This window comes from Hippocampus guttulatus, chromosome 9 (genome assembly GCF_054856545.1).
Source record: "Hippocampus guttulatus isolate MCC_2025c chromosome 9, RoL_Hgut_1.0, whole genome shotgun sequence".
In the NCBI taxonomy this organism is placed as follows: domain Eukaryota; kingdom Metazoa; phylum Chordata; class Actinopteri; order Syngnathiformes; family Syngnathidae; genus Hippocampus; species Hippocampus guttulatus.
In genome coordinates, this window is record NC_141269.1 from 18,435,726 (window position 1) to 18,455,639 (window position 19,914).

The 19,914-nt window shown below is 41.6% G+C and overlaps 1 protein-coding gene and 1 long non-coding RNA gene across 2 annotated transcripts; both read right to left on the reverse strand.

Annotated features, from left to right (window-relative positions):
• Positions 1–821: 821 nt before the first annotated feature.
• Positions 822–15,322, reverse strand: dgke (diacylglycerol kinase, epsilon). The gene is made up of 11 exons (XM_086120684.1): positions 14,693–15,322; positions 14,250–14,409; positions 14,008–14,127; positions 11,101–11,244; positions 10,343–10,500; positions 9,192–9,240; positions 7,342–7,455; positions 7,154–7,225; positions 5,401–5,528; positions 5,181–5,292; positions 822–4,041 (listed from the first exon to the last, which is right to left on the reverse strand). The coding sequence occupies exons 1-11, from the start codon at positions 15,109–15,111 to the stop codon at positions 3,817–3,819; spliced, it is 1,701 nt and encodes a 566-aa protein (XP_085976810.1). The 5' UTR covers positions 15,112–15,322; the 3' UTR covers positions 822–3,816.
• Positions 15,323–16,831: 1,509 nt separating this feature from the next.
• Positions 16,832–18,382, reverse strand: LOC147200664 (uncharacterized). The gene is made up of 2 exons (XR_015101718.1): positions 18,263–18,382; positions 16,832–17,612 (listed from the first exon to the last, which is right to left on the reverse strand). It is a non-coding gene; the product is annotated as an uncharacterized LOC147200664 (long non-coding RNA).
• Between the last annotated feature and the right edge of the window lie 1,532 nt (positions 18,383–19,914).

Here is a 19,914-nt window from a genome sequence, read left to right on the forward strand (position 1 = left end):
TCTCAGGGGTTCGGCGGCGCCTCTGCCAGGGAGGTTAAGACACACACCGACTCAACATGTCAATTTAGTTAGTTATGTTACGCCGGCTTGGCCATCACTGGCTGCAGATGATCACATTACATTGCTTGTCCAATCAGTGCTGCAGGAAATTCAGTTCGCTCAGCAGTCAATGTGTGACTGTCGTCATAGTACGTCATACACGGTTCATTTTGTCATTTAGGGTTTTTTTTTCTGGTTTTAATGAATGCGTTCTTTTATGTCTTGAACTTGTAAAACAGATTTTTTTTTTTCACTCATGAAGGGTTCGGTGAATATGCATTTGAAGTGGTTGGGTTCAGTACCTCGAACAAGGTTAAGAACCACTGGCCTAGATACACACAGCGATGCTGTTTGTATCCATGTTGGAAAAAAAAACGCTTTTGCAGTGTTTTTGTGGTTGTCTTGCAGGTGTACCAGCAAAATCAACACAAAAACACAGTAAAACCAGCATACTGTATAGCGTGACAACCTATGTTGTTCTATGCTGTTTTTTTGGGTGTGTGGAGGGGGGGGGGATTTCATTTAATAGCAGGGACATACTCTATTACCTCAATATTTATGTTGAGTACATGCGACGAAACTCCTACCACTGTGATATGCTGGTATGCTTAAAGGTGTGACTCATCCAGGAAACCTCCACTGATAGTCCATTTAACCAAGCGATGACATGGCTCCCACCCAACATGAATACTTCGTAATCATACAATGACAACACAGCCTATTTTTCAATTAGATTTTAGATTTTTCATTTCCCATTGCACGACGAGTGACAACAATACAACTTTAATGTGAAAATATTTATGGGAAAATAATCTAAATCCATAAACATCACCTAATTTACATTCAAGCCAGTCAGATGATAACATCCAAAGTAACAAATTCACAGAACCTTCCTACTGTTCTAAAATTAAACACTTCCATTCACAACCAACACTATCACTGCACTTGCATTTTCATTTCTGTTTTACGAGCAGAGGCAAACTGGTTATTTTCTCCATCTACAGGACAGTTTCAAACTAAAAGAATCATACACAATACTATCGGTCCTTAGGTTCAGATGGATATTCGACAGAGTAAACCAACACCTGTTAATACTGTAGATGTCTATATATAAAACATCATGGTGAAAATGCACAAATACATATTTTGAATGCAAAAAAAAAAAAATCAATGTGTATAAGCTAGGCTAGGGGAATCAAATTTGATACACAATATGACAAGAATATCACTCATTTTGTCTAAAAATATTTTATACAAATACTGCTTCAAAATTCAAAAAGCACACAGTTGAGTAGGGAGATTCTGAATAACCAGTACAATCACATTCATACATTCCGGGGCTCTTCACCCCAAAAACAAAAAAAATATTAGGCAAGCTAGCAGCCATGTGAGTCAGTGTTGCAAGCATTTTTGTGTTATCATTGTTGAACGATGCTTTGGCACCATAAGACTATGAACTAAACTCCTAGGTCTAATGTCGGCAATTCACTTTTCGCTGTGACGTTAGAACCCGCGAGGTCAAACCCCTGAGACCGATTCACCGAACCCCTTGGGTTCGATCGAACCCTGGTTAAGAACCACTGCTCTGGAGCATTATTTTCTAAGGCAGAGGCTTTCAGAAAGGCCTTATATTGGACGCCGTCAGATTAAGCAGGGGTACCTAATATAAAGGCAGCGGAGTTTAAAATTCATCCATTCATTTTCTACACCATACTAATGTCACAGGTGTCTGACAGCCAATCCAGCTGACTAAAGGCAATTATGAAGGGAAAATGAAGCTTCAAATTTGCTTCATGAATCAGTTGGTGTTTAGATGTCGTCGATTCATTTGTCGCTGTGTCATTAGACCCCGAGACATTTCCATCGGCTTGTTTGTTGCTCGACGTTCTTGGGGCAGGGGTTGTGGGGTGGAGACAAAAGCCCTGACGCAAACATGGCTAAAAATCTGCCACAAACACGAAACTAGTAAAAAAAAAAAAAAAATCAGTGCAGCGGAACAAATACTGGTAAACGCGGATGCCTAAGTCATACTAGGTGGTCTTACACAAGTTTTAAAAGCCAACGATGTGCACATTCCAGAAAGAGGCATGGATTGACTATTACTGGAGGCTATCATTTAAAATATGGCCTTAGCAACAGGAAAATAAACATCTTGATAAAATATGTCACCAATATAAATCAAATGTTTACTTGAATACAGCTGTGCAGAGCCTATGAACGATAAGTTTTTTACTTCTTCCTACTCCCTTGAACATAATAACTGTGTTGAATGAAGATTGATTTCTTTCTTTTTACTTTTTTTATCTACCTTATTTTCTGTCAAATTATTACTGTATATATGTTTTATGTTCAATAAACAAACAAACAAACAAACCAAGAGTCCTTGGGAAAGGAGCTACTGGATATGAATTAAAGTTTACTTTCTCTCCAAGCAACCATTTGGCGATTTTACCAGCAGTGATTGATGTGTAAAATGGTCCACAAAAGCAAAATAAATAATGTTGCCTGTCAAGATAATGGTTAAATTCAACCAATAATTGTTTTTCAGCATTACCCCCCTTGCCACCAAAAAAAAGAATAGCCATGTTTTGTCATGATGCTTTTTCTTTAAAGCCGGAGAAATACTTTTAGTATTTTAAAAAATTGTTGGCGTCCAATCTGTCTCACTTGCTTAATTTGTGATTTTAGTCCTCGTAACTTCAAAATGGTATCAATTGTATGTAACCCAACATTGCCTGCAGCTTGGAGGGGTTAAAGCCCAACACGTTAGAGCTCTCCAATCTGTGCAGATGTAAAATGGCAATGTGTCTCGATTCAAAGAACATAAATTAACGCAATTTAGTTGGCAATTAGGACACCACGTGGGAAAGTGCAAGTACAGTACTACAGCAATCTCTTTCCCATGCAACCTCACCTGACTTGGCTGTTGGAAAGGAGGAATTTAAAATACAAGGAAAGAAATAAAAAGAATTTAAAGTAGATTTAATCTGTGTATCATTTGTTAGTTCCATTTTCGATTGGTTATTGATTTTTTTTAGTCAAGTGTTGCATTATAAATACGACACTGAGCTGACACCATTAGCTTGAGCTTCAGGATCTTCACTGACTATTTTGGACTATAAAAGTGATTTCAACCGCTTTTATACTCGCATCTTGGTGATGAAAAGTGACACTTGTGTCACATTCCACTTTACAACACTTTTACATTCATAAAAGGAAATACTGAAGACCCTGAATTGAGTGGGCGTGGAATTCCTCCGCCACTGGCAAGAAGGCTGCCTGGCCATCGAGGACTGTCATGTCTCTCTCCAGCGGCCGTGAAAGCGTGCACATTGCTCGGTATTTGTAATGTGCTTGTGCTTACGTGCGTCAAATTGAACGTTTAAGATAGCTGCTTATTTTTAACTAACCTGCAGTGTACTGCCGTTCTTATCAACTTGGTGCGATCACATTTCTTTGAAGTAACACTGCCATGGGCAGGCCGGTGATCCAGTGGTTAGCGTGTCGACCTCACAGTGCAGAGGTCGGGGTTCGATCCTGGCTCCAGCCTTCCTGTGTGGAGTTTGCATGGTCTTCTCGGGGCTGTGTGGATTTTCTCCGGGTACTCCGGTTTCCTCCCACATTCCAAAAAGCATGGCAGGCTGATTGATTGAACACTAAATTGTCCCTAAGTGTGAGCGCCCATTTCAATTGGCAATTGTCAATGGAAAGAACCGATGAAACACAGATTGCATGTGATGACAGAGTATTTGGAAAATCTGCTGGATGGGGGATGAGTCAAGCACGAGCGGTCGCTGCCCCGGGGGGCCTGGGTGAATCCTGAGGGGTGGGGCTCTCGGTCTCAGAGGCGCTCGAGTCGCCGTCGTCATCATCATCCGTCTGCTCTGAGCTGTGGTACAGCATGGGAGCTTGCGTCTTATGGGTGATGGTGATGGTGCACGGGCCTTGCGCCCACGGCTCGCCGTCCACTTGCATTGGCATCGTGGAGCTCTTAAGGACCAGCTGGAGAGGAAAACATTACCAGCTTAACTCATTCTTTCACAAGAACAAATGAATTCATCCATTAGAAGCAAAACATTCAGTGCCATGGTCGTGCTGCGTCGTTTTTTTCCATTGGGAGTGGTTGACTGATCGAGTCTGATGTGCTTGCTTGCCCTTTAAACTGCATGTCTTATATTTATATAGCATTCTATACTGTATACAGTTCTTTTTCTGAAACATTTATTTATTTTGTGCATGCAACACTTTGTTTTTTTCTTTTCTACCCCCCAACCCCAATTTTGCTGCTGTAGACTGCAAATTTCCCCAGTGTGGGACAAATAAACGTTATCTTAAGCATTTGAGGAGTGGCAATTGCCCAAACCACCAGGAGAGGGTAGTGGTTCACCATTTTAGATTAAGAATCCCATCTGTTTGCCAACTGCTTGAAATAAGGGGAGGGGTGTTTTCCTGTTATTGCAACCAGGAGACAATCAGCAGTCTTGTAGTTGGACAATCTGAGGCATACGTTTCAAGAGAGAACATTCATCTATATCACACAGTATGTGTGTGCCATGAATGAAAAAAAAAATAGTACAACCGCCATCTTTGAAATATGACAAGGTCATCTCATGAACAGCCTCGAATGGCTGATGAGCCATCCTAGTTGTATAATTAGTGCTTGTGTTTGACTAAATAGATTATTTTGCATTCAAAAATCATTCCTAAATGATAAATTAGCCGCTTTGTGGAATCAAAGCTCGGTCCAGACATTAGAAAAATATTGGCAAAAATATTAACATCCAAGTCAGTATTTTGCTTGATGTTTGTGCACACAAGAAGCAATTTTTTTCTCCTGATTTTGGGCAGAGCGGGTGAATTTCCTGAAACTTACTGCTGTTCTACTGCTGATGAGAACAGAACGGAAAAAGGTTGAATCAAACTTTTTGGGAGTGAAAGAAAAGTTTATTCTTTCATTTGGTAGATTCAATGTAAAAATAATCATAGAACCCAATATTGAGTGGGGTTTGAAAGATCAGTCAAAATGCTCTAAAACTGCTGACACACTAGGGTTGTGATTATTGCAAACGGCGGGCATTAAATGAGTCAAGTGTTGCAAATACAGCAGGAGAATGGCACTCATGTGTGCAGTGTGGCCTCACCCTGACAGTGTGGGCCTGTCCCAGTCGCACTGGGTTGGCCAGCTTGACCTGGATCTGAGCACAGTGGAAGGAGCCAAACACACCCATCACCTCCAGCAGACCGTCATCCAACCTGCCACACAGACAGCAATCGTTGCTTGTTACCACGGGAACTGAGAGCAGGTGAGCCAGAAGGCTAACCGGAGAAATTAGCTGTGATATATGCTGATGCTTATCTTACCGTGTGGGGGGGCAGGGCTCGTCGCCCATTCCCTCCCAGAGTCTGCAGCCACCCCCCCAGTAGCCAATGTTACAAACAATGATTCCTTCCAAGCTGGGCAACGCAACTCGCTCACCATCAAGCTCTAGCTGTGATGGGAACAAACACAATGTACATAAACCATATGTGCAAAACAATGTTAAGAAACATGCCTGTAGGGTCTTTCAGACCAATGAATGACTTCAGTTGTTTTTTGTAGTTTATAGTGTAGAACTGTGCCGTGCCTTACTGAGAGGAGTTTCTGATATTTTGCCTCTCTCGTGCCAATGTGGGAGTCAAAACATTCCCAGCACCACTGCAAACTACGACCACAGTGATAAACACACTGAGGAATTCATAACTCTGTATCATTATTTTCTAAGGCAGAGGCTTTCATAAAGGCCTTATATTGGACCCCGTTAGACTGAGCAGTAGGACCTAATATATAGGCGGCGGAGTTTAAAATGTATCCATCCATCCATTTTTTACACCATACTAGTGTCACAGGTGTCTGACAGCCAATCCAGCTGACTAAAGGTGATTGTGAAGGCAAAATGAAGCTTCAAATTTGCTTCATGAATCAGTTGGTGTTTAGATGGCCCTGTTGGTTAAAATAAATGGTTTTAAGAAATGGTTAGTGTATGTGCAGCCCCATGTTGAAGTGCCAGAGGAATTTAAAAAAAATTTTTTTAAAAAAGGTTCATGAAGCAAATTTGAAGCTTCATTTTCCCATCACTAGTACACCCTAGACCAGGGACCACCAACGTGGTAGCCCCCAAGGACCACATAAATCCGCATGCCTCCTCCATAAATAGCTCAGCAGCGATAGGACTTTGTGATTTTCTCAGAATGTTATCAAAGTGACTATTTGAAGACGCATACACTGGCAAAGATTTATAGAATTAAATGGTGCCAATAGATATTCATCCATTTTTTTGTCATTGTTAGAAATCGTTAACATGATCAGAATGCCTTCACAGAAGTGAATATCGTTCATAACATGATTAAAGGCAGTTTGAGCAAACTTGTTTAGAAGCGTGTATTAATCAGGCAACTAGGGCTGACACAATTTAATATTTATAGAATTGATTATTCTATTAAATTTAAACCAATCCATTTTATTTCATTTCAATCAATCAAAGGCTATTCTAATATGACTGCACATATTGATTATTTTGAACTGACAATATTTTTAAAATATGATTGCGTTACTGCTTTGGTGAATCACATTTCAGATTACAGGGAAACCTGTTCATCACTGTTTTCCAAAGCAATAGCAAATGTTTGTGAATGTCTTTTCATCAAAAAGAAAAACGGCATTCAGTCTTCTTTCATGGAGGACAACAGAAATCTGAGAATATTGACTTTTGTGAGGCCGAAGTCAGAAAATAGCAACAACGTTAAGGGAAACAATGCCTGAGTCTCAATGATGAATCTGTCATCAAAAATACTTTGACGATTATTTTGATGATCGATTAAACGATTAATTCCGATATATCTATTAGTGGCCCTTCGCACAAATTACAAGCCAAGAAGTAGCTCCCACTTCATTTTAAAAAAAGTTGGTGACTGGTTGCCAGTCTATTGCAGAGCATACAGAGATACTGTCACGAAGCATTCACATGTGCCAACAGATCATTCAAGCAACGACACGTTCACTTTGTGGGTTAAAAACAGCAACATTTTTTTGGTGCAGTAAACATGACGTTTGAAATCGTGAGCAAAGCCGCTGTACCTCAATCCTCTTATCCAGATCTTTACATTCCTGCACCAAACAGTCCTTTGTGCCATACAAGAAATACACAGCCTGATTGGTGAAAGAAAGACAAAAGACACGATGGTTAGCGGTGGTGAAGTCATGACGCAAAAAACATGACCAGGTTTTGCTTATGACCGGCGGAATGCAAATGAAGCTGCTCTGACCTTGTTGATGATACGACTGGAAAAGAAAGAGGGCGTCTTTTCACGATGTGTGTGGAAATTGAGCGCCATCAGAGCGTCGGGACCCACAGAGAAGTAGTTGTTCATGGACAGAACCTGAGGGAAGTATGAGGGCTGTTAAATGCACACTCCAGTTTGTTATAATAAGGTCACTGGATATTATTTCTGGATATATTCTGGATACACAGATGACGTGACATCAGGAGCCAAATGAGTTTGACTAAATAATGCGCTTTCGGACTGACCCAGTAACAATCTTCCGAATACTCAACAGCCACTTGATCTAAACCTTGCCACTCCTTCTATGTATGCCGTGTTAAAAACAAATACGTAGCATAACTTGTTAATCCCATTTGAAGGAATGAATTATGTGGGAGTCTTTTTTTGCCTTTACAAAAGCTGCCTCGAACATTGCAAATGATGTGCAAAATTTCTGCAAAACCATGTTATGATAGTCCATTGACAGTTTTGAAAGACGTGGTGGTCACCGTCTTGCTAGCACCCGATTTTGGGCTGATGAAATATCAAGCTTGTGTCATTTTTCAATTATGAATTAAAAAAATAGGAATAAGCTTTTGACAGAACAACAACAAAAATGTATTAGCTTGCTGTTCTAGTTTTGGCCAAAGTAGACCGTACGAGTAGTTACACAAGAAAAAATGTGTTGGATTCCTTGACGGACTCATGGTATGATGAACCCCAACAGGAACGGAAATAATGATCTCTATTTACAACTACAAACACGAAAACAATTGAACAGTTGTCTCAGCATGTTCAAACAACAATATTATCCAAGCAGCAAGTATCATCCACCGTATAAAAGCTGTTTGGAATAACGGTGTGAAGAGCAGGGGTCACCAACCCGTGGGCATCAGGGAGCCCCCCAACAACCACATGAGCAGCCTATGGCCCTTTTCCCAAAAATAGCTCACCAGCGATGGGAGATGGGGACTTTCTAGGAATGATTTAGAAGTGATCTTTTAAATACCTTCACACTTCAGAGATTCATGAAAAGAAAAATGGTGTTTCAATGTTGTGAGAAATAAGTTGTTCAGTGTCTTTACATGGATGAGTATTCATTACTAACAACGTAATTAAAGGTAATTCAAGCACATTCATTTTTCCAGAAGTGTGTATTGAATTAGTATCCCTTTGCATTAAACAGTACCCTCGGAGTACCCTTAGGTTTCAAGAATTTAGGGATGACGTAAGCACGGTCAATATAACGATGACCGAGTGACCGATTCACGATTACAGTTTTGGTTCGGCTTGAAATAATGACGGACCGACGGCGGGTTGACCGGCCGCTGGCGAACGACGAACCGGCAAAATTTACAGACCTGCATACCTCTGCAGATTTTGACTCGCTTGTTTCTCTTTATGGGTTTATAGAAACACCTCCGTCTATGTGCGCCATATAAGATCTATTTATGAAGGCTTTGATTTAGGGGGGTATTGATTAAACCAGTTGGAAAATGACCTTTGTTCGGCCAAGGTCTCTAGTTTTCATGACAAAGATCTCAGAGCTAACAAAAATATAAAGAGTAGGCATACTGTACTGAAATAATGATCGTGTCTGCTCTCAGTTTAGTTACAAGTGCACTTAACTCTGTGTGAAATCTGGGCTTGTTTATTGAACACAAAGCTGATATATTTGCAGGGCGAAAAAGACGACGACGAGAAAGATCTCATTTTACTCTGTCACAGCGGGGCTATTTTCCAGTGAGTAAATTTGGGGGGAGCTGACTTGCTCTGGTCCATAAAAGGGCGTTTCATTTGTCAGAAGAATACAGAAATACACGGGCATCGATTCCAATACATTTCCCACTTACCTTTGGTTTTCGAATAGAGAGGCCTTTAGAAGACACTTGCACTTTCCATCTGAAAATGATGATCTAGTCAGTCATCGCGCAAAGTTGAAAACAATGCCAAAATGGAGCTAGGGCAGATTTATTGTTTAGGATGCGGGAATCTTGCTATAGTTGCACTACATTCTTTGTTTAGGATTAAGATTATATAGGATTATTGTATAAATCCCAATAGAAAAGAAGACCCGCCATAGTGTTGTGTCAAAAAACGTTCTCACTATTCAGCTTGTTTTTACCGTGGTTAAGGTCAGCCCGATCACTCAACACATTTCAGGCAAAAAGAGCAAAGCACGTCTCATTTATGACAGAAGTCGTGATGCAAAATGTTTCGGAAATAAACCAGCCTTCATCACGGGTTCGGGTCGCAATTTTGCGATTGCTTTTTTTTTTGTTCCGTTTTGACTATGAATTTTCTTTCTTGTTTGGAATGCAACTTTTGGCCACTAGTTGGTGGTTGTGTTCAATCGTGTACATTTGAAAGATGAAGAGAAAGCAGGAAGCGCTTCAAGTTCAGCCTCATTATTGCTCAAGAGAGTCAAAAGATAGTGAACATCTCAATCCTCTATCATCTTGTCTTTTAAGACTACAGAAAACAAGGGCTAGATGTTCTGTCAACGCAAAGCGGACAAATCTTATTTATGAAACAAATGATGAAGTGACTTTGGTCATTATCCAGAAAACATTTGGAAAAATGTCACGATCAACTCGTCAATTCAACTCTCACATGCCTTTTTCGGTTTTATTGACGTAATGGTCAAAACAAATCTACCTTTAGCTGTACTAGGCTTTTACAACGAACATTAAACAGAAGAAAAAAGGAGCAGTGTCATTTTTTTCCGCAGCTGTATATCATAGATTTCGCTTATTCTGTGGATGGTCTGGATCCTGATTCGACATCAAAAATGCCTTTTGATGTCAGAAACATCAAAAATGCCATGACATTTTTGATGTTTCTGAACGATCATAGCCCGGGCAGCTGCATTTTAAGGAATTGCAATTTTTAGGTCATCACATTTTGTCGGAGTTGGAGACTACCGATTATACAGTTTGTGGAACATCTGACAATAGCAAGACTTGACAAAGTATCTGCAGGTAATATGTTCTTAAGACCCCACCTGTCCATTTTGACCACCCCAGCATCCAGGATGTTGCGGAGAACCTGTTCCACGGGGATCTCCCCAGCATAGCCCGCACCCCAGCCCAAAGTGTTGGAAAGGTCATTTCCTGTTCCGAGAGGGAGGATGGTCACTCTTGGAATGAACTGGTCTTGACCCTGGCCAAGAGATAGCAAATATTCAGACAAACACCACCAAGGGGGAGGTGTGGAGAAAAAAAACAACTGGCTCCCCATCAATATTAGACTTGAAGGCCCCAGGTGGGGAACATTTCACTAGACTCCATCCATCCATCCATTTTCCGAACCGCTTGATCCTCACTAGGGTCGCGGGGGGTGCTGGAGCCTATCCCAGCTGTCTTCGGGCAGTCGGCGGGGGACACCCCGAATCGGTTGCCAGCCAATCGCAGGGCACACAGAGACGAACAACCATCCACACTCACATTCACACCCAGGGACAATTTAGAGCGTTCAATCAGCCTGCCGTGCATGTTTTTGGAATGTGGGAGGAAACCGGAGTACCCGGAGAAAACCCACGCAGGCCCGGGGAGAACATGCAAACTCCACACAGGGAGGCCGGAGCTGGAATCGAACCCGGTACCTCTGCACTGTGAAGTCGACGTGCTAACCACTGGACTACCGGGCCGCCCATTTCACTAGACTGAAAAGAAGTATTTACATAATGATGCATTTCATTTTGAGATCAGCAACTTGCTAAAAACAATGCTAAGAATGGACGTCGTGTGCACTCTCTGTCACCTTCAGCTTCATACTGTCAATGGCATCGAGCACCCATCCCACTGTGCCATCACCGCCGCACACCAGCACCCTGACACAGCCAGGGGGGAGCAGGGTGCAGAGCTGAAGGGCCTTGGCGGGTGCAAGCTGAGACAGGTCAAAAACCTGAGAAGGAGAAGAGGCCACTTGAACATACAGTGGGTCCAACATACGGCATTTGTCACATACTGTGTATAAATATAAATGGAGTCGCGGCTTGGAATTGAAGCGGATTTACATGGGACAGGAGAAGAGAGCCAATCTCTCTTTTTCATTAATGGATGCTACAGCTTCTTGTTGCTTTCAAGCTTAGCTTGTAGCAGACGTGTGCACATTTCAGCATGACGTCTTTGATCCACTGAAAAGGACACTTTGATTCGCTCCTCTTTCATCTATTACTCCTTCAAACAACAAAGTGAATGGAGGAAAAGTGGTTAAGATGGCACGACTGTCTGTTTTATGTGTTCTGTTGTATTATTTTGTCATTTTATGTCAAGTGTTCTTTTGATGGTGGCGCAGGAAGCCGCAGCGGCTCCTCTTGTCTGTTTAAGAGGGAGGAAATTTCATCTGTGCTGTTTGTGACACATGCAGCACATTTGACAATAAAGCCGTACTTGATACTTGACTTGATAAACAAGGTGCACGCTCCCCGTTCGCCACCTCGTCAGTGGCGGGGTAAATATTTCCCACCCATGACGAGCTGCAAATTTGTCAAAATTACACTGGGTGAGCCTGGCTGCCAAGCGTAATTGTGTTTGTGGAAAAAAAAAACCACACACACACACGTACTTATGAAAATTGGATTCAGTAATCCTACAATCCTCCATTCGGTCAGTGACACAAATGATTAGTTACAAGTATAATCACAATCTCGCTGGTCAAGCCAAAGACGCTTTGTTCACATCTGCCGGCATGAATCCATCCTTTTAATAAATCCTTTTCCCCATAAATTCATGTGACTTCTTCAAGAGCTCGTCGCTACGCAAGAGAAGCCAATCAAAAACACATGGCAGAAGCACTGAAATCAGCGCCAACCAGCTTGAAGGCATTTGTCTGGAGGTTTTGGGGGTGTTGAACAAGGCAAAGACAGCAACGAACTGAAACTTTGTGAGTCACGGGAATGTGAATGTCAAGAGTTTACTGTGTATTTTTGCCACTTTATTTACACAGCCTGCCCTGTGGCTGAAATTCCTTCCATCCACCCCTTATCTGAACTGCTTTATCTGATTAATTTAAATGATTATGTACTATTTTGATCAGGTGCCTCCGGCACGGTGATCGACTGGTTAGCACGCCTGCCTCACAGTCGAGAGGTCTAGGGTTAGATTCTGGGCTTCGGCCTCCCTGTGTCGAGTTTGCATGTTCTCTCCGTGCCTGCATGGGTTTCTCCGGGTCCTCTGATTTCCTCTCACATTCCAAAAACAGGCATGACGGGTTAATTGAATATTATAGATTGTCACTAGATGTGATTGTCAGTGTGAATGGTTGTCGTTTGTCTGTGTGCCCTGCGATTGGCTGGCAACCAGTTCAGGGTGTACCCCACCTTCTGCCCAAAGGCAGCTGGGATACGCTCCAACACATCTGTGACCCTTGTGAGGAGAAGCAGTTCGGATAAATGGATATTTTGATCATGTGATGTTCATTAAAACTATAGTGCATTGGGTTCAATTCTTATAAATAATTTAATAATTTAAATATTTTTTTTTTGTGTGTATGAAAAAAGGTATTGTAATACTTTAATATTTTTGTTCTGTTGATGTTTGGTATGGACTGTCAACACATACATTTTTTATATGTACCGTATCTTGTGCTGACCCGGTCCACCTGTCAAATTTAGAAATCAATGTGGCACCCGAGCCAAAAGGTTTGCCCACCCCAGGCCGCTAGATTGATCTCTCCTGAACAAGAAAAAAAATCTAAACACTGAAACATGCTTGCTTATATTTTTTCTACATTGTTTGGCAGTTGGGACAAAAAAAATGTGAGTTCTGTTACATTATTACTGGCATACAAAGACATTGTGCTATCTTCATGGGAAATTTAAAATCAGAAAGCATTGTAGGGTTCATCTTACTGAAAAAGAGTTACAAGTGTTGCACAATTAGAATTGTTTTGCATAATTTCACTGATGAAATAACTGCACTTTCATTATCTAGAAATAATAAATACTCTTATCAGCTTCTGTAAACAATGCCATTAACTTATTTCAACGTAGAAATAAAATCGAAATCAGGAGTAGATTTCTAACTTTTGGCCCGGCCCTCCACAATATTTTCTGCTTCTCATTTGGCCCCCCCCCCCCCCGGGAAAATAATTGCCCACCCCTGCTGTAGATGATAACATGACATTGCTTGTCCAATCAGTGGTGTGGGAAATTTAGCTTGCTCAGTCGTCAATATGTGACTGTCGTGATAGTACGTCGTTAAAAAAAAAAAAAAATTAAAGTATACTTATCCCTTGAAATTGTATTAACTTTTTTGTTTTTAATAAATGTTTTTTGTTTTAAATATCTTGAATTTGTAATAAATATATACATTTATTTTTCACTCATGAAGGGTTCGGTGAATGTGCATATTAACTGATTGGTTCGGTACCTCTAAAAAGGTTAAGAACCACTGATTTGGAGTAATTGTGATTAATAATTGTGGTTATGAAATTGAGCAAAAATAATCGTGATGATCATTTTGGCCATAATCGTGCGGCTCTAAAGGAGAGTGTGTTTGACTCATTCAGTGTCAGCTATTTTCATAACTTCTTTACGCTCCAACGTGAAAAAAAACCCCAAAACAAATATATAAAGACGTACACTTGGGCTTGAATTCCTGGATTCTTAAAAAAACATGACACAAAGATCCTTGATATTGAATGATTTATTATCTGCTGACTGACCTGCACGGGGTTGAGGAGGCTGCGAAACTCCCCCAGCAAAGCCTCCCCCATGTTGTTTCCACTACGCGTGTTGGCCAAAACCAGAATAGGAGTCCAGCCATCCCCACAGTCCACCGCAAGCTACAAACAAAATATGATCATGACCCCAGTGTGACTTTAACAAAAATAAAAAAATAAAAATAGCAAACTTTGGAGCATCATGTGAGAGGAGATGCTTGCACATGTGCTCACAACACACCCACCTTTTTGTACTCGTCAGCGTGTCTACGGCGGAGCTTGTTGACTTGGTAAAGATAATGAGGAGGAATGATGAGGTTGTGGAATTCGCCCAGGTTACATTGGGTTGCATCCAATGGACTGTCCATGCACTCGTCATGCACTGTGGTCTGACACCACACACATCTAGAAATGACCAAAATAATATACACAGACATGTTTAAGAATATAGAGCAGCAAGTTCATGCATCCTTGCTGAATGGGTTAAGCTGAGGCCAGCTTTATTGTTTTACATCATCTTGAGGTTGGGCGTGAATAGACGTTTGCATGCATGTTTAAAACAAATTTATTCAAACCAGCGTCAGTCTTTAGTCGTAAATGAAAATTAAAAGTCAAGAAAATTAGATTTTTCCAAATCATGCAGTGCCGCACCTCTGAGCACACAATGCCGGAGTGGAGCATACTGTACCTGAGATCACAGAGCTTCGGCTGCGTTCCACACTGTTGCTTGCACACAACACAGTAGCTGGCCAGGGGCACGTTGCCCCTGACCCATCGGTGGAACACTACTCCGTCCGCCCGGGAGGGTGCCATAATCTCCTTGCACGACAGCTCCCGATCCGCCCGACGCAAGCACTGCTCGTCAGCGCACACGCCGCAGCCATCACAGAAGGCCCCCTGCAAGATGTGCTGGGAACACACGCAGCAGTAGGTGGGCTTACTGAACAAGTCCGTGTAGTGCCAGCCATGTCTGCTCTGGCGGAAGAACTGCTTCATGTGCGTTTTCCGCTTGGAGCGTTGGATACTGCACCACAGCGTGATGACGACCGGGACGATCACGGCCGCGAAGGTCCAGACCAGCAGTGACCACGCCTCCTCCGTGGACATGGCGGTGGGACTGGAAGTCAGTGGCGCCAAGGAACGGGAAAAGGCCAAATCGGAGAAAGCAGGGTGTTCGGGAAACAACGGCCGGGCCGAGTGAAGGCGTCGCGGGTCTTCCCGTTGACGTTCATGTTGAAGTGCAGCGGTGCGAGGCCGGAACAGTGGAGCGCTTCGCCGTAAACATTTCAACGGCCACAATTCGCGGAAGTGCACATGACGTAGCTCCTACGAACTTGGTCGTCACTGGGACAAAGAGTGTAGAGGCAGCAAGATAGTCACCTCATTCAATGCCGATGGAAAGCCGTTAAGCGTTGAAACTGTATTATATTTACAACAAAATAAGCGAGGCAAACCTTCACTATTTGACAGATCTGTGTTACTAGTAGCACTATCCACCAATAAAAGACACCGAATAGATGCCAAGCCTTTGCAGTGTTTTTTTTTCGATATTCTTGACATCAGTGGTGTCCAGAAAGTAAAATTTTGATGCATCTGCCGGTTGAGAAGAGGCACGGGGGGCAAAGCCAAATTGTGACGGCGTTTTCTTTCAGGATCTGGATTTCAGATCTCTACTTGGTATTCAGGCTTTAAGTACATGTACTAGTTACTAGTGCACTCTTTCCACTCCCTAGACATAGTCGACAATTCAGTGCACGAGTTGAGGCACAACGGTCTTACTAGGAACGTTCTTTCCAATTACGTACTTCCTGACGTGGTGACGTTTATTTCTACTTGTAGGAAACAATCTCGTGAAGCAAAGCGTGTGACGGTAATTTCGATACAAGTGTGTGGTGCTCTATGGCAAGCCATTTGAGCATTTATTCCAAATCCCTGATATCAAACATAAGTGTGTTACACTAGTTCGATCTCTTTCAGCACTAGTTCGACACTCGGCCACACTAGTGACACCGAATGTCGAACTAGTTGCACAGAAATCCTCACTAGCCACTCATTTTTGGCAACTAGTGCCACTTTTGTCCAACTAGTGCTGACAAAATTCTAACTAGTGACACCTGGAAGCACAGAAGCAGAGGGAACTTCCCAGCTAGTCAGCTTTTTTATGCCCTAGTGGCCCACTAGACCAAACTAGTGAGGTTCAAAGTCTTACTAGTTTACTAGTAAGGTTTAAAAAGTGTTAACATGTTAACTAGTAAAACGTGGATTGTTCTAACATGTTAACTAGTGGCCTATGATTTCCTGCACTAGTTAACTAGTGGGAGCTGAAATATCCATTAGTTAACTAGTGGAGGATAAAACGTTGATAGTGCACTAGTTTAAGACCGTTAAAGCCTTGATATCCAACTAGTGAGTCCAAAAATGTTACTTGCTCACCAGTGATGCCCCAAAGATCCACTTGTGCGACATTTTGACTTCACTAGTTCGACTAGTGAACTCAAAATGTCGCACTAGTGGATGTCACCCTACTCACTAGTCAACTAGTTAAATGGTCGTTTGATTTAACTAGTTAACTAGTGATGGCAAAATGTTCACTTGTACAACATGTGAAACACTAATGGCTCACTGGTCACACTAGTTACGCTAAATGCTAATCAGGAGGCAGGACAGTGCCAGAAGTGAACACCTCCTATTGGCTCCACGATAAGAGCACCACCCAGCAAAAAATTAACCCTTTAAAACCTGATTCTGAGCTTTCACAATTATTTACCGCCATTTGCGTAATATCTGCAGTATACAGAAGGAATCAAGCAATTTTTACCAGTCAATGTATCTGTAGGTGATGTTTATTTATTATGTACACGGAGATAAAGAGTAATGGTACAGCTCTACAGTATCTTTCCACTTTTATATATGTATGCTATACTAAATAAAATTAATACGGCACCATATAATGCAACAGTTCTGCAACATATTCTCCCTAAATAATGATGTGAATTTTCAGTTGTTGCTAAATCAGTTAGGATGCTATAATTTGTGGTGTAGATGCGAATCTAGGAGAGCAGGACATCGCATTGCAATTGGAGCAGCAGCTTGGTTGATGATGTCCCCAAACCGGCTCATCTATTATATTTGTCGTGCAATACAACGAAAATGAGCACAATTGAAAAACATAGGCTTCTTGTATTTTAAAATAAAATAATCACATGTTTACCGTTCTGGGGTTTCTACAATCATGAATGAAGGCATTATTTACAGCATCTTGACAGCAGTGTGATCGAGCAGATTAGATGGAGTAGAATTTGATTGGGGCTTCACTGATTTATTTCATACAATTCATATCCAAAACACAGTTGAAAAATATTTGATTGTTAAAATATTTAAATACAAGAACTATATCAAGAAATTAACAAAACATACACAGTTTTTTTTAATGAGGAGAAAAGTCTAAAAACATATCACAGATGACAAACGTTGTGCCTCTCCTCCTCCTGTTCTTCAATGAAGCTGATCACCCTCCAGCTACCGTTAGAAACATCGTGCTGCTGGCGGTGTGCCGGCAGAATGGTTGTGATGCAGGAGGTGCTGTGGACTCTCCCAGAAACGAGGACCTAGTTTAGTTTAGTTTTGGATCCAGTAAAACATAGTGCAAATGTTACATTATTTATAATGCACAGTTACAGTCTTGTGAATATTAAAAAATGTACTTCATGTAATGCAGGCAGCGAATAATTCAAACGAACTAAGGCAGCAAACAGTAAGAGCAAAATCATGTTCCAAACATTAACTTTAACTCTTTTTTAAATGTCAATTAGCTTGTGAGTAATAAGACAAAATGTGACTGTCGGACAGAGAACTGTCAGAGCAAACGGCAGATTTGAGAAAGTCCTGCCGAAATAAATCTGCACCCGACTGCGACTGTCAGCGTTGAACTGCCGCCATTGCTTTCAAAGTCAGACACATCACAGGACTGGATAAGTTTTTTACTTCTTCCTACTCCCTTGAACATAATAACTGTGTTGTATGAAGATTGATTTCTTTCTTTTTTTATCTACCTTATTTTCTGTCAAATTATTACTGTATATATGTTTTATGTTCAATAAACAAACCAAACCAAACCAATCTCCGAAATCGTTGGAGCAAATTTTTAAGCAGGCTTCATCTTGATAAATTGACCACATATTTGACATTTACACCATAACTTTACCGCCTAAAATAATCGTAAAACAACATTGTGTGTAACAACAAGAGTAATATTTACCCGAAAAGCTTTCAATGCGTCTGAAAGTTTTCTCCTCCGTTCTTGGCTCGAAATGCATCATGATTGGCTGCCCGAAGTCCACGTGTCTGTCGGACGTGCTCTCATTGGTCTACAATACAATCACGGATGCCCTTTGAGTATTTATTCCATATTGCCCACTTGTTCACTAGTAAGATCATTTTGACGCTTACTAGTGAACATGTAAGCCACAAAACGCCCACTAGTTCACTAGTAAGATCATTTTGACGCTTACTAGTGAACATGTAAGGCCATAAATGTGCCCACTAGTTCACTAGTAAGATCATTTTGACGCTTACTAGTGAACATGTAAGGCCATAAATGTGCCCACTAGTTCACTAGTAAGATCATTTTGACGCTTACTAGTGAACATGTAAGGCCATAAATGTGCCCACTAGTTCACTAGTAAGATCATCTTGACGCTTACTAGTGAACATGGAAGGCCATAAATGTGCCCACTAGTTCACTAGTAAGATCATTTTGACGCTTACTAGTGAACATGTAAGCCACAAAACGCCCACTAGTTCACTAGTAAGATCATCTTGACGCTTACTAGTGAACATGTAAGGCCATAAATGTGCCCACTAGTTCACTAGTAAGATCATCTTGACGCTTACTAGTGAACATGTAAGCCACAAAACACCCACTAGTTCACTAGTAAGATCATCTTGACGCTTACTAGTGAACATGTAAGGCCATAAATGTGCCCACTAGTTCACTAGTAAGATCATTTTGAAGCTTACTAGTTGACATGTAAGCCGCAAAACGCCCACTAGTTCACTAGTAAGATCATTTTGATGCTTACTAGTTGACATGTATGCCCCAAAACGCCCACTAGTTCACTAGTAAGATCATTTTGAGGCTTAGTAGTTGACATGTAAGCCACAAAACGCCCACTAGTTCACTTGAGACGCTCGTGTTTATTCAACTAGTTAACTAGTGGGAGGCATTTTGTCTCACTAGTCAGACCAAGAAATGAACTTGTGCAAGGTTTGACTGAACATTTTTGACATTTTTCCTACATGTTGGGCTTTTCTTTTCACTTGTTGGTGTTAATCAGCACTTGTGAGCGACTGTGCACAACGAGTGCAACAAATATCTAACATGTAGGGATTTTTGTTGCACTAGCTCATGTTTTTGGCATACTAGCTGGCATGCACATCGCACTAGCTAAATAAAATTGCTTACTAGTTGACATGTGTGCACAACTAGTGAACTTGTAAAGTTTTGTAACTGCCAAACATGTAAACTAGCCAAATGTGATTATTTCACTAGTAAACTAGATGTGTGCACATGTCACCTAGTGCCCAGTTTTGTCAAACATGTTCAGTCAAAGTCTATACATGTTCAGCATTGAGCCTGACAAGTGAGACAAAATACGTTCCACTAGTTAACTAGTATGGCGGCCCGGTAGTCCAGTGGTTAGCACGTCGGCTTCACAGTGCAGAGGTACCGGGTTCGATTCCAGCTCCGGCCTCCCTGTGTGGAGTTTGCTTGTTCTCCCCGGGCCTGCGTGGGTTTTCTCCGGGTGCTCCGGTTTCCTCCCACATTCCAAAAACATGCATAGCAGGTTGATTGGACGCTCTAAATTGTCCCTAGGTGTGAGTGTGGGCGTGGATGGTTGTTCGTCTCTG